This window comes from Marmota flaviventris, chromosome 15 (genome assembly GCF_047511675.1).
Source record: "Marmota flaviventris isolate mMarFla1 chromosome 15, mMarFla1.hap1, whole genome shotgun sequence".
NCBI lineage: Eukaryota > Metazoa > Chordata > Mammalia > Rodentia > Sciuridae > Marmota > Marmota flaviventris.
Window position 1 is genome coordinate 33,043,211 of NC_092512.1, and position 15,338 is coordinate 33,058,548.

Genomic DNA, 15,338 nt, shown 5'->3' on the forward strand with positions numbered 1-15,338 from the left:
ACTATTGAGATTTTCAATGTATTTCCCACACATGCCCTGTTCAACTTGTCTTATTGAAGTCCAACTTTATTTTATATCCAAGATCCTATCTTCAGGGTAGAATATTTTTTTTTTCTTTATCTGATTTACAAAAAACAAATCACTGAGGCTGAGGTTGTAGCTCAGTGATAGAGCACCTTCCTAGCATGTGTGAGGCCCTGGGTTCAATGATTATGTTAGTTCTAAAGGAGTTCACAGTGAACTAAGCTACCTTGTAATTAGTTTGTTGTTTATTTATTTGATTGTTGGTTATTTGATTTGGTTGGGTTAAATATGATTTTGGGTTTCCTATAGTAAAAAGCTTTACTTACCAAGTCTATTGTTATAAAATATAAAGTTCTCTTACATAGAGGTTTTAGATTTCCTGTTTTCCATCTTATTTCAACTTTGACCTCCATAAAATCTTCTTATGTTTAAAAGATGGGGAGAAAGTTCCACACAATGGCCATACTCTCCTCAAGTGGTCATACTGACCATTGCTCCTTAGTGCTGAATGAGAACAAATTGAATCCTGTTTGCACACATACAACGTGCTGATATTCTATAACCAGGGCCACAGGAAGGATGATGTGTAGCAGGGTTGAGGTAGATTTGAATCTCATCCTTTGTTTCTCCTTTCTTCCTCTTAAACATCAAAACACCCAACTCTTTTTTATTTAGAACATTATTTACTTTATATTCAATTGTAAAGCAGTAGAAACTGACCATTTTAAAGTTTTTTGGAATTGTGTAAACAATAAGGAAAATAACATTTGTGGAGTGTACCAGTTTGCTACAGCTGCTGTAACAAAGAAACATAGATTAGGTGGCTTAAAGAACAGAAACTTATTTTCTCATAAGTCTGGAGTTTAGAAGTCTGAGATGAAGGTGTCAGTAGGGTCTATTTCTTCTGAGGGTTGTGGAAGAAGGATGTTTCCAGGCCACTGTCTTTGGCTTGTAAATGGCCATATCCTTCCTGTGTCTTCATGTTATCTTTTTTTGATATCAGATATTTAAATTTCCTCTTCCTATAAGGACCCCAGTCTTATTGGATTAAGGCCCACCCTAATTACCTCCATTACCTCTTATTTTCATACATTCTGAGAGCTTCAACATCTGAAAGTTGGCAGGGGACACAATTCAGCTTATAACATGAAGCAGCTCCAGGGGTTCAGGCACATGGTAGGTACTTTCATATGCATTAATTTATTTGACCTGCACAAAACTACCATACTAGAAGGGACATTGTGATCCCATTTCATAGGTACAAAGAACAGACTAAAGCATTGCCATCTTGCACAAAGCTAAAAAGTAGAAAATTAGGATTTGAACTTAATTCTGTCTGATCTGCTCTACCATGCTGCTTCTCTTCTCAATTATTTCCTTTCTTTGGAAAAGTAATATTTTTTAATTCAAAGCAGAGCCCAGGAAGGTTTCACCCTGTCATTTTAGCTAGGAAAATTTATTTTTGCAGGTGTGTTTGGCTTCCTAGTTGGTAGCCAATGTTCCTGTTCCTGGTACCTATGCTACTTCCCTGCATCCCTCTACACATCCTATGACTCAGTGAAGTGCTTCTCACATATCCACACAAGGCGTTCACATCTACTCTATCACCTTCATCTCATAATCATGTTGTCTGGTACACGGGAGTCTGGACAGGTTTGATGTGCTTCGTTATTTGGAAATCTTTAGAATCTCTCAGAGGGTGAAATAACTTTTAGTGGAAGATTGCTTCCTAAGTGCAGAGTCTTTTCCTCTTTGGTTTTGAGCCCAAGGATGGAGGAAGTAGGCGAACACGTCTGTAGACAGGGTGCAACCTACTGTGAGACTTGTGCAGGCAGTGGGAGGAGATTAATGATGAAGATGTCTCCATCTCCCAGGAGTTGTTGGAACCATCTGGTTGCAAATGTAATCAGAAGAGTACCAGAGTAAGGACCGACAGAGAGTTTTTCATTGCCAACCTGCTACGTAGTAAGTGAAAGCAGTAAGTGAAATTGGAAAATTGCTCAGCCACATCCACAAATAGCTTGTAGTTGACTTAAACATTTAAAAATGCATGCTCTTTACCAATGACACTTTTCTTAATAACGTGGTACCTATGATCTGATATCAGAAGAGGAGGATTTTGATTCTGACTGTATTACTAACTACCAGTGTGCTCTCAGGTAAATTAATTACTCTCACTGAGCATCAATTTCTTTATCTGTCACCCGCAAGAGGGTTGCTGCAAGGGTCAAATTAGATGGTGTGCGAGAGCTTTGCAGGCTATGGAGCACTATGTAGATGTTAGCTCTTTTTATTATTCTTTTATTTTTGGCCCAAATCTATTAGAACCCACAATTATGCTGAATTGTCTGGTTTGATTCTCTAATTTATGGATTTTACAGGCCCCCTGTTTTACTTCCCATTTTCACTTCTTACATGCTTGTTAGTTCTTTGAAAATGTTTTAGAATCATTGTGAAATAGGGTGAAGAGCAGTTAGGAATTTTTACTTTTTAATGTTTTCATATATATATTTATAAACACTTAATGGGGAGAAAACTGGGGGGGGGGGAGAACCCACCAGTTCATGAAGAGTTTGTATATACCCAAAAAGTGGCCTGTCACATTTTAAAGGAACTAAGCCCTTCCAAGGAAATTACCTGTCATTTGGTTTCAAAACAGTCCTGGCAGACTCCCGGTAGATGCTGACACTTTTAATTTTTCCTGAGAGCTATTAAAATGGTAGAAGTTTTGGAACCGTATTCCCATATCACCTTGATGTGCCAAGTGATTGAATAGAACGTGTGATAAGGATCTTTCCTCGATGATGAAGCACCACAGAAAATCCTGAGTTGGCAACTCCAAAGTGATTGCCAATCAAGTTTCAGAGTTCTCATTACCCAAGCATCTGTAAGAAGTTGTATCAGAATAAGAAGTTGTCTTTGAACTTGCAAATAAAAGGTTGTATCTGTCTTTCTCTCTCTAGTAGTAGTAGTACATTACTTCTTAATTCACTAGAAATGATCACTGCTTATTATACATACCAGAAAGAGATGCTAATGGCATTTCCCCTTTCTGGAAGAGGGCAGTCAGACCCAGAGCAGGTGGGATTCATCCAAGTGGGTGCATTTGGAAGCAAACCATCTCTGCTGTGGCTGTTCCTGGAGGATCACTTTAATTGACCACAACTTGATACTGGGTTACTTCAGTGAATTTCTTGGGTTTCAGCAAGTCTGGCTTCTATGGCTTTACAATTTCCTAGGCTGGCTAGAGTAAGATGGCTAGTTTGGGGGAGAAAGGATCTGTGAGATAATAGGGTGCTACATCCCCACTTAATGTGACTCAGGCAGCTGGTAGCCATCCACTGTCAGTACTCTCTAGGGAAATCAGTTAATTTCAGTTATACATCAGGATTGTAACTAAAATTTGGCATCTGATTAACCAGAGTGAACTAATTTGGTATGCCAGTGTCTCCTTACTGCACACTCCGTTTTTTGATTGCTTGCATATGATGAGGTTGATGTCAGTGAATCTATTATTCTGACAAATGCTAATCAGAGGTAGGATTCTGATTTTAAATTCAAATTCATTGTGCACTATTAAGTTTTCTAACATTGTGTGCTTTTGATGGACTCATTTGCATGATTTTTAAAATATGCATTTCAGGCTGTAATTTTATTATCTGAGGGTTCTTTTACTTAATATGAGTTTTTTGAGGAGCTTTTTTTAGGGTATGAAAAGGTTAACAATCTATTTGCAGCAGCAATATGCTCTGATTGAATTCCAGATGACCTATATTAATCATTATCTGTCCTCTGTCGAGTAGAGCATAAGTTAGGACCACTGGAATACTAATGACTGGGTTCAAATTCTACCTCCTCTGCTCCATCTATGTGCACTATATGTAAAGTGACTATGGAGAGGTACATAACCCCATAACTTTATCCTCATGTTTCATTGGAGATAATAATAGCATTTTTCTGATAGAATTTTGGAGATGGTTCCATTAGAAATGGCACATGTATAAGCCATATTTTGCTAGGTGTACTGCAGTAACAATGCATCTAAATTAGGAATGGCTGACAACTAGAGATTTGCTTCTCATTCATATTCATGTTCATTGTGGGTTGGCTTTGCCTCTGCTCCATTGTCTCTTTGTTCTGGGACACAAGAAACAGCCCCTATTGGTGTCATGACAGAGAAAAAAATGGGGATGGAAGAATCCCAAGACATTTTTGGTTTGTACTTGGAAGCAGCACATTTTACTTCCATTCATATCTATTTGGCCAAAGTAAGTCAGTTGGTCAAAACTGGTATCAGGTGAGTGGGTAGAATAATCTGCTGTACCATGTAAGTGGCTAGAACATAGTAAATGCCCAGTAAACATTAGCTGATACTTTTAAATTGGTTCACAAAAGTAAATTATAGTATGGGATTCTGCTAAGCTAGTGAAACTTTCCTCTGCTAGGACAGAGAAGACTAATATTTGTGTTTTTTGTCATATGGTTCTTTTAAAAACAAATTAAAGTGCAGAATGTTTCCTTTGAACTTTCCAGGGAAGGTGGTCTATGGAGAACCTATAGCAGCAGGTCTGGGCACTGATGGCACTCACTACTGGAATAAGGAATGGCACCATGCAGCCCACTACGTCATGGGTCCACCTCTGAGACCAGACCCTTCAACTCCTGGCTTTCTCATGAATCTGTTGGCTAAGTAATCATTGTGTAGATGACTATGAGGGTTTTGCCAAAATAACTTGTTTTACAAGTCTCGGGTTTGGGTGAAGGAGAGCTAGTCTTAATTCTGGAGCTTCCATGAAACTTCCAGTATTCTGTTGTTCCTGACCTGAGAGATCCAGGGCACTTCCTTACCTGGAGAACAAAAATACTGGCTTAGTTATATTATGATATGTTGTCAAAATCTCTCCTGGACATAGAGTAAGCTGATTATTTTTACTGAATTTTTACTTCTGTTTTTTTAATCTTTCTCTTGTTACCCAGAGCCCAGTCTCTTTAATATGCATCCCCCCCACCCTGCCCAGTGCTGGGGGATTGAACCCAGAGCATTCCACATGCTAGACAAGAGCTCTGCCATTGAGCTACACCCAAGCCCTATGCCTTGAATATCCTGAATTTTTTCTATGCTGAGGTAATGCAGGAACCAGATGGTTGTGTAGGTAATTCTGTCACTTTCTGGAAAGGGCTGATCATTGTTCTTGAGCATGACACATACATGGACATCCTGACATCCCCCATTCACAGATGCTCAGATTCAAGTTACCAAACAGATTTAGGAACTGACTGTATGAGAGTTCACTTGTCCCTTTCTTTCAGTGTCTTTCTTCTTTTACGTTTCTGTGTTCCCAAGATAATTCACAAGTCAAAGCAGGATTTCAGTCCCTGGTGACATCATCATCCTTGGTCAGTCTCACGGACAGTATCACAATGTGGTCATTTGCCCAGGGGTCGCCCTGGAGGACCTGCCCTTCATTCCCATTACCTGATACATGGTGACCCTGATGTTACTATTATCAAATACAACTGTTAAGTTTTACCTGAGACAAACTCATAAGCACAGAACCAGTAGGTGACACAGGTGAGCCTAGAACTCAGGCTCTCTAACCGTTGCTTTGCATCTAGGCTTCTTGTGTGTTCTCTGAAAGCACCTCTTATATAAAGACAGGAGAAGGGTGAAACACACACCTGAAAATGCTATCCATTCTCCATTGCGTTTTTCTGACTTTTGGTGAAGAGGGTCAGGAAGTTAGGAAATGTATGGTCCTTTCATCCTCACATGTTCTGTCTACTCACCTCATGTTTGTTTGCTTGTTTACAGTGATGACCTGACCACAACAGGGACTGACAACTGCACTTTCAACACGTGCCAGAAAGCTCTTGGGAAGGATGATTTTACTAAAATTCCCAATGGGGTGAATGGTGTTGAGGACCGGATGTCAGTCATATGGGAAAAAGGCGTGGTAGGTTTCATAGGGTCCAGTCTTGTTTTGCTTTCTTCTTCAGATAGGATCCTGACTGATTGAGAGCCAGAATGGCATAAACCTCCTTAGAGAAGCTTCCTGATTTTTTTTTTTCATTACAGTGGGAATCCAACACCATTGTCACCAATTCCATCCCATCCCACCCTGCAGCAGTATCAGCAAACAAATAATTGTCTTCTCTGCATGTTTCAGTTTAGAGGCTGCATTGGGAATGGACTTACATTGGGTACAAAGAAGGCCATTCTTGCTGGACATGGTGGCACATGCCTGTAATCCCAGCAGTTTGGGAGGCTGAGGCAGGAATATCATGAATTCAAAGCCAGCCTCAGCAACTAAGCAAAGCCCTAGAGACCCTGTCTCTAAATAAAAAATAAAACAGGCAGGGGATGTGGATGAGTGGTTAAGTGCCCAGGGTTCAATCCCTGGTATCAGACAAACAACAACAACAAAAAAAATCTAAAACAAACAAATGAGAATCCCATTCTTTAAATGTTACAGTTCTGCTTCGTTTCTCATGTTCTTGGATCCCAATTCCTCATGTGTCACTACTATGAATACTTGAAATGATGGAAAATACATGAAGACTACATATTATGTTCATGTTTGTACCTCCTTTTCATAAAATCTTTGTAGATGTCCCTTTTTAAAGAACCCTTGGATATCATATTTTTAAAACTGCTGTATGAAATCATATAAATAATAACTCAAAGTTTTTGAAGGGGAAGAAAAGTCCAATTTCTTTTTGATTTGTGTCATTATAGTAAATATCTTCATTAAAGCAGATTTTTATAATTTATTACAGTTCCAAGGTATATAAATATTTTATATAACACATGATACTATGATATTTTCTGAAACAAGATGGTTTACTTCTAGGATTATGTCTTTTAGGTCATGGGTTTTTTTAATCATTTTTTGAGATAGGAATAGTAAACTTTAATATCAATATACCTAGGAATAAACTCTTTTTCTATATTAAACACTTTTTCTATATTAAAGTATTTTGCAATAGACTTAGACTGTTCATGATTATTGTTTCATGTGAGTTTTAATTGCATGAAATTGAACCTCTTAAGTCAAGTTTGCATCTTTCTAAAAGTGTCACCTGATTTAAAAACGTCATAACCTGTCTTATTTAACTCCATAGTACCTTGCCTATGTCTACATGCTTATCTTGTCAATCTTGGGTCTATGATAAATTAGCCAGATCATAAATGTAATAGGTGGTGGTGGAAACCTTTAAATGGCAATTGAAAGTACCATTGCCAACATTTAGCTGTCATCTGTAGCAACCTGGTATGGTTCTGGGCAGGATGGGAGGAATTAGGGGGGTTGTTTTTTGACCTGATAGATTTTTGAAACATCATCCTATGTTACCCCATTGTCTTCTTCATTAGCTTTATGCTTGTTTAACACCGGCATCCACAGATGTGGCCAGCTCCTCAGTGTAAGAAATTCAATGCAGTTCTGGTTGGTTTAAGTGGTGCAAGTCTTGTATTTTTATTGATAGGAGGTTTTTTGTTGTTTTTTTTTTTTTTTTTGAGTATTTGATCATCAGAACAAATGCATTTTCTTTTTGGAATTGTTTTATAGCATAGTGGTAAAATGGACGAAAACCGATTTGTGGCAGTTACTAGCACAAATGCAGCCAAAATATTTAATCTTTACCCAAGAAAAGGAAGAATAGCTGTAGGATCAGATGCTGACATAGTGATTTGGGACCCAAAAGCCACAAGGTAAGTCAGACTTCTTGTATTCCTTGGCTTCATGATGAAGAAAAAGCACTAACTTGCAAAGAAATTTTGCTTTGGCCTTAATCAGCCATTTCTTATTAGGTGATATATTTAGCCATGCTCAGGAATTTTGAGACTGTGCACAGATAAAGGTTTTGATATACAAATATTTCTTTGTTTTTCTTGGCATAGAGGTTGCAAAACTTGTGTTGCATTCTCTGAAAATGGATATGTATAGAAAACCAATATGAATTTACCACTTCAGTGCCTGGCAAATGCCTGACTTCACAGGGAGGAAAGGTACAGCACAATGAAGAAAATACAAGGCTTAATTTGAAAAGGGCTGAATTGAAAACTCAAAATAATTACAGCCTTTTTAAAGCTTTCAGATAGAAAAATTCCAGCACAAAGGATGTCACTTTTTGTTAGCCAAATTTTCCAGTTGAGTTCATCTTGAGCCTATCATTCCCAGTAGACTCGAGCTTTTTGTTTCCAATTTCCATAATTCTATGTTAATATTGCAGGTCTGGCAAATTCCACCAACTCAGGAAAGCACTCAGTGGAGGAGGAAGCTCTGTGAATTTCTCCTTACAGGAGGAGAGCACAGACAATACCTGCATACTGATGTGTGTTTTCTGTAGACTTTGCCACTGTAATGGAGGGAAACCCACGACTTCAACATTTTGTGTGTGTGTATATATTCATGTGCAAACAGCAATACCATGAGCCGGTCTGCCTCACTGTACAGCCATTTATTAAAAGTGTATCACTTTTTTTTTTTAAATGTAGTAGGCAAAATGTGTAGCTTGTTGGAGGTGGTATCATCATAAAGACCCACTTCCAATGAAATGCTCCTGGGCCGCCCTCTGGGGAAAACTAATTTAACTGTGACTCTGAGCCTAAATCCAGCCCCAGGTAGTCTCTGGACCCTCGTGGTCCCTATCCAGGGATCAGTTCACATGGTTGGAAGACTATGATCATGCCAAGTAGCCATTTGCCAAACACTTTGCCCTAACACCTCTCTGCGGTTAATGATCCATGCAAAGCAGTAAATGGTGGTACAAGCATCTTACTTACCTGAATATCCTTAGAAACCAACTAAGCACAACTCTAAGTCTTTGTTATTATGTTAACAAGGAATTGCTGACCATTAAGGACTTAATACCCAGTAAAACCAATAAGGGCAGCTTCTCTACTAGGCTAGGGAAATTTTGCTTGGGAAGGCAATGGGAATAAAAAATTGCTTGGTTTTAGAATGATCTGCACATGAATTGCACATGCTACATTTAGAGAACCTGAGGTATTTTAAATACCACTCTGCAGTAGGCTGGTGTATGCCCAGCAGTCTCCTACCCAGGGTCACCTTTGCTGCAATTCAGAAAATTTTAGGCAGCTCCAAGGGCTGAGACAAGGTAGATTTTTGGAAATATCTTGTGACTTAGGGAGACCATCAGGTTTAATCAGAAAACCTATAAATTTTCAAAAGGGACAAAACTATCATGTGGAAGAAATATTTATGAAAAATTATGATTTTGAAGCATAACATCTGGGAGAGCAGAACAATGATAATAATTAGTAATATTTTGCACTTGCATGGCTCACGGTGGGTTAAACTTCAGTATCTAAAATGTGATTTATCAGGTAAGACAAATAAGATTGCTTCATGGTAATGAGAAAACTATAACTGCAAAACAGTATAAGTTTGATATGAGAACCCTGACCATGTGACTTTGACTTTGGACGCTTGTATGTTTTCTGTGAGATTCCATACCATGTTATCTCCTGATTTAAAGCACAGCACTTTATATTATACTTGCTTGTTCATGTTCTGTTTTTAATTCCAGTCAGGCGGGCCAGTAAATATAAAACCTTTTATGGATTTGATTCTTTTCTATGTTTTTCCTTATCAAAGGTGAGAGAAAGATGAAAATACTCTATTGAGTGATGTGACTCTCCAGTCTCATTCCCATTATTACCCAGAGTGCCTCGGGAGGCCATTCCGTGTGGTTCTTTTCAACCCTACACCTGGGTAACTCCAGCAGCGCCCAGCCTTAAGAGTCCTCCCTGGCTGGTTTAATTTCTGAGGACGACCCCAGCTCGAGTGTAAAGCATTGTCTTCCTTAGGCAACTGGACAAAGAGAAATGACCGGAACATAAGGTTGTGAATAATTCACTTGCTTTATTTACCACATATTGCTGCTTGGAGGATATTTATAGGCTGTGATTATGTATCCTTGAGTCATGTTTTTAGACTACACAAATTTAGATCACTTTCTCACAAGTTCCAGCTCCTGATTTCTATAACATTGTTTTGTCCTTCCTTTCCTATTCAGTTGTTTCAGAATAGTACATAATGATCCAGATAGGTAGTTACTTTTTAAGATCTATATATTACCTGCTTAATTTCCCTCATTTCTGGTCTAAGAATAACTAACTTAAGGTCAAACTAAAAGGTTTCTATGCTTGTAAGTTTCTTTCTGTCTCTTTCATCAGTTTTGAAATATTTCTTATATAACAGGGCAGTTATTATGATTTACTTTATATACTGATAGCATAAATTTCAAATTTTAAAATTTCATATATATGGCATTTTGGGTAAAGATAAATATAGATATATAGAGATATATGGGTATGTAATGTAGATACAGATTTGGCCTTTAATTATACATATATATTACATCTGACCTTTAATTATTAGCACTAAATCTTCTTTAGTAGTACAAGTACACTTTAGTAGTCTTAGGTATCCTTTCTTGCTTTTTGTCTTGGACTGCTTATCATGTGCACCTCAATGCTATTCATAATGAAGACCAGCTCAAGTCCAAGAGCCTGATATGCAGGTGCTGGCCTGAGCTCCACCCAAGGTCATTTAAAGTCTCTATAAGGCTTTTGGTGTAGCTGAGTGGCAGAGGACTTGCCTAGATTGCAGGCGGTCCCCAGGACCACAAAATAAGTAAATAAATAAATAAAACTAAATAAAGTTTCTGTACATCTACTTCTGCATATGCAAAGAGGGATTGCTAATAATAGTTATGCCTACCTCACAAGGTTTTTGTTAGAATCCCATGAAGTAATACTTGTAGACATGCTTTATAAAGTAAGAGAGTGTTACACAAAGACAAGACGTGTGTTATTATAGCTATTTTATATTTTTCTTGTTTGGCCAGTGTCATGCTTTTTGGAATATTTTCAGTTTTACATGTTCGCAGATCATTTGCCTGTGCTGACCAGGCAGACAGATAAACCACAGGGTTCTGTTTCTCTGATACTCAAATCTTTTTTTTTTTTTAAAAAAACTGGCAATCTTTTCATTTTTTCTTATTTTATAGTCTTTTTGAAAAAAATGGAGGAATCTTATCAGGGTATATTGAATTGATCTATCCCCCTTTGGATTTCTTTCACTTATTTGATTTCATAAATTTCTTAAGAGTCTTCTCTAAACCACCATCCAACTATTTGGCATTGTCATTACTCTTTTTTTTTTTTTTTTAATGTGAACACTACAGAATGTGGGGAAAGGAGAGGCAGGGCAGTTGAGGAGGAGTCTTCATGGAATAATGAATCTGGAAGAAAGTGTGTTAATGGTGGTTCACATCACAAGGGAGCGACTATTGCAGAAACTCTGCTGAGCCCTTCTCTGGGTGGATCACAGTCCCAGCTTCCTCTATTCTTGGCTTTGCTTGTTATGAGAAAGTTGCTTGTCTGGCCTGGCTGTTCCCAACCAAAATTTATGCTGTTGACCTCAACAGGGACCTTTCTGATGTGCCACATATTTTTAGCCTTCTTTAATTGTCCAGGCATCATCCAGAGCTTTCCGTGTCCCCACACACTACCTCCTGATCCTCAGTACCTTCCTCTTTCCACCTCATGTCCTGAGTCCTACGAATCCCACACACCCACTTATAATACTGTACTTCAGTTTTTATTCACTTCTCCCTCATTAATAATCTTGAAATCTAGTTCTAGTTCTTAAAATAAATGTTTTATTTCAGAATCATTGCAAAAGTTACTGAAAACTTGCAATGGAATTACAGAGAAGTTTGATGCACCCCACAGCTATTTTCCACTATTATTATCTTACATTAGTATGGAACATTTGTCACAACTAATGAACCAATGTTGGCATGTTACTTTAATTAGAATCCATACCTCATTCGGGTTTGCCTAGTTTTTACTTACTGTTCCTTTTCTGCTCCAGGATCTCATCAGGATCCCACATTGCATTAGTCATCCTGTGCTCTTAGGCTCCTCTGATCTATGACAATTTCTCCAATTTTCTTTTTGATGACCTTGTTAATTTTGAGGAATATTGGTCCAGTATTCTGTAGAATATCATGTGTTGTTGTTAAAGTTTGGATGGGGGTGTCCCCCAAAAGCTCACATGTGAGACAATACAAGAAGGATTGGAGGAGAAATGATTGGGTTATAGCCTTAACCTAATCAGAGAATCAATCCCTGATGGAATTAATTGAGTGATAACTGGAGGCAGTTGGGGTGTGGTTGGAGAAAGGGGTTGATTAGGAGCATGGCTGTGTGGTACCTAGCAAATGGAGACCTCTCTCTCTGCTCTCTGATCATCATGTGAGCTGCTTCCCTCTGCCACACTCTTTTGCCATGATGTCCTGACTCACCTCCAGCCTCGAGGAATTGAGCCTGCTGTCTATGGATTGAGACCTCTGAATCTGTGAGTCCCCAAACGAACTTTTCCTCCCCTAAAATTGTTCTGGTCAGATCTTTTAGTCATAGTGGTAAAATAGCTGACAAAACAGTTGTGATTTTATGTTTTTCTCATTTCTAGCACAGGTATGGGGGAAGGAAAATGGCAGATGTTACATCACAGGAAGGGTTCGTGACGTGGATGGGACTTGGTATTGTTGATGTTGACCTGGCTGAGGTAGCATGTACCACAGTATGGCCCCACCCCTCAAATTTCTATGCTATACTTTTGGGCAGGAAGTCACCATGTGCAGACCATACTTAAAGAGTGGGGAATTGTGCCCTAGTTTGATATTTTAATTGATTCTGTAGAACCTGGGCCTGACCCAGTTCAGCACAGAGCAGAAGCACAGGAAATGCTGTTGAACAGGAAGTGAGAAGGATACCACCGTCTACACTGCGTTCAAGATTGATACGATAAAGCAATGGCATCAGGAAAATTGGAAATATTGTATTCAGCAACAGCTGTGGGGAGGAGGAGAAGAGTCAGAATAACATTTCCCCATTTCATGCTTTAAACTTCATACACGTGACCAATTCATTGTTGGAAGAGTGAATGAATTCAGAAGAATATAAATAAAAAGGATTTTCTGAGGACAAGAGGAAGAAAAGTTTTGCTAGTCTTGCTTTTTTTAAGTGTCCCTTTGTTTCTGAGGTTGGGAGCGATTTGTTAAGCAGAGCTCTTCGGGAGAAGAAATGAAGCTATATGAGAACTGCTTTTGTGTGCTCCTTCTTTCAGGGAATTTGCTCTATACTGGAGCACTCCTGGGAACCAGGCCCTGAGAGTCAAGATTGTACAGACCCTAGTTCTGACTTTAGGAAACTGACAGTCTAGAGAGAAGAGATGAGACAAAAAGTCAAATATTCTCAGTCTAAGCAAGTATGTGTTAAGAATATCAGAAACAAGATGCTGTGAAAGTTCAAAGAAGAAGGATCTTTCTTATGTTAGGACAGTCATATGCATAAATTACACGAGAGAGAATAGTGAGTGAAGTATCTGCCCCCTGAGAGTCAGGACTAAAGCATGGTGAGGTAAACTGAGGCACCAATGGGGCGTTCTGGGAGGAAGCGGTTACAGCTGAGAATTAAGAGAGAACTGATTCAGCCAGCAGAAGAGGAAGGGGAGGTGAGGAGGTGATAGGCTGTTTCCAGTTTTAATTTTTTTATTATAAACAGAAGCATTTTTAAATAGATCTCACCTTGCACAAAAGCATTATTTGATCTATCAATAGATGAATATATCTATGGAAGTTTTTCTTTCTACAAGAATTTATTCCTTTTATTTCACCTACCTGATTGTTCTATTAACTGAAGGCTGGTAATCTGCAGGCTTTCTGTGTGACCACACCATTAGATGGTGGCCAAATTTTTTCTGCAAGATTTCCTTGCATGGTTTTACCAAAAACAATTGCTCAGTTGACTAGTTATCTCAAATGAGAGCAATACACATTGCACCCAGATCCTCAAGGGGGCGCCCGTGGCCCACACTGAGCTCAGTGGATCCAACCAGACCATTTGAGCTGCTGGTTATGCAAGAACAAGCCAGCCTCTGGAGAACAGATGCACTTGCTAATGATTTTTGGCTTCATGGTACATAGATGTTTTCATTTGTTTTTTATTCTCATTTCGTTATTAACGACATGTAGAAGTAAGTGTGCTTGCCACACAATCTGTAACCTTAAAAATGGACTGCATCAAAGTTACGGAGGGGAGATCAGTGGAAAGAAAAGCAAGGCAGCCATGCTTTTTTTTTTTCTTTTTTCCTTGTAAACGTGTAAAAAGCTGGATAATTCCAGGCGTTTGACATGTGGTGATGGATGGTGAGAGAGAATTGGGAGTGGATGCCTCCAAGAAAGGTTTGGATATACTGATGAAAGATTACTTAAGATGTTACTGGCTGGTAAAAGTTCCTGCAAAAAATGACCTGCAATAGCTCTTCTGTGTCATTGCACAATAAAAAACACTGCATTCAATGCAAAGGGAGCATACACCTTTTTTTTTTTTTTTTGAGCTAAGAGTCTGCCATATTCAGCTTGATGGCTCACTGAGCCACTGTCTATTGCTTGTGACAGAAGTATGTGTCCTAACGCTCCACTACTTCGGTCAAAGCTTTAAATTTAAGGACATATTCTCTAGCTAAATATTCAGTCCATTTCTGTAGAATATTTTGGTACTTGGAGTCAGGGGGAAGAAATCAGGAGTATTATTTTTATGAGGTATCAAGAATTTGTGGTGTCCTGTGGTTAAAACAGAAATCAGCCAGATTGACCAACTGGTTAAAAATCTTATTAGAGAGGATGGCATGTAAGTTAATTTGCAAGCCACAGCAGCAGCAGTAACTCATGTTCTGGCAATTTAAGGCTACCCCGTGAGCTTCAGTTCTTTGGTATTCATTAAATAGCACTTTGTTACTATAGCAACTGTCCCTTTTCAGTATTTATGAACTACAGGATATCTCACAGCATCTCAAGTACACAAACATGCAGCCAGCACACTGTGTGCACTGGAACATTTAATGAAGACTTCTAGCTGCACTGGATTCTGCCAAGCCGGCATATTTTAGATCACAGTGATTTTAATTTATTACTTTTTTAACTCAATTACAGCAGACTTTGACCTTGAATACACCATTCTTGTAGGCATTGTGCTGTCTTTCCTGCTTAATTTCCTTCACTTTCTCAATGAAGATAGAGATAAATGAATTTAAGTTTATATCCAGTGAAGAGTAATGACTTGCAGCTTATGAATATGCCCCTCTGGATTCTGGAAGGGGCCTTATGGATGAAATCAAACAGGGAAGAATGACTTTCATCCTTGAGTAGTGGGGATTGTAGCATGTGAGGAAAAGAAGAAATGAAGAGTAAGGTGCTCATTGGCAAAATGATGCTTA

The 15,338-nt window shown here is 38.6% G+C and overlaps 1 protein-coding gene across 3 annotated transcripts in view; it reads left to right on the forward strand.

The window, feature by feature from the left end:
- Dpys (dihydropyrimidinase) overlaps positions 1 to 15,338 on the forward strand; it is a 73,076-nt gene that overhangs the window by 23,403 nt on the left and 34,335 nt on the right. For all 3 annotated transcript variants that reach the window (XM_071602189.1, XM_027949201.2, XM_027949210.2), the window contains exons 5-7: positions 4,558 to 4,714; positions 5,837 to 5,978; positions 7,593 to 7,735. In XM_071602189.1, coding sequence (XP_071458290.1) covers positions 4,558 to 4,714; positions 5,837 to 5,978; positions 7,593 to 7,735 — 442 coding nt within the window. The remainder of the gene's footprint in view (positions 1 to 4,557; positions 4,715 to 5,836; positions 5,979 to 7,592; positions 7,736 to 15,338) is intronic.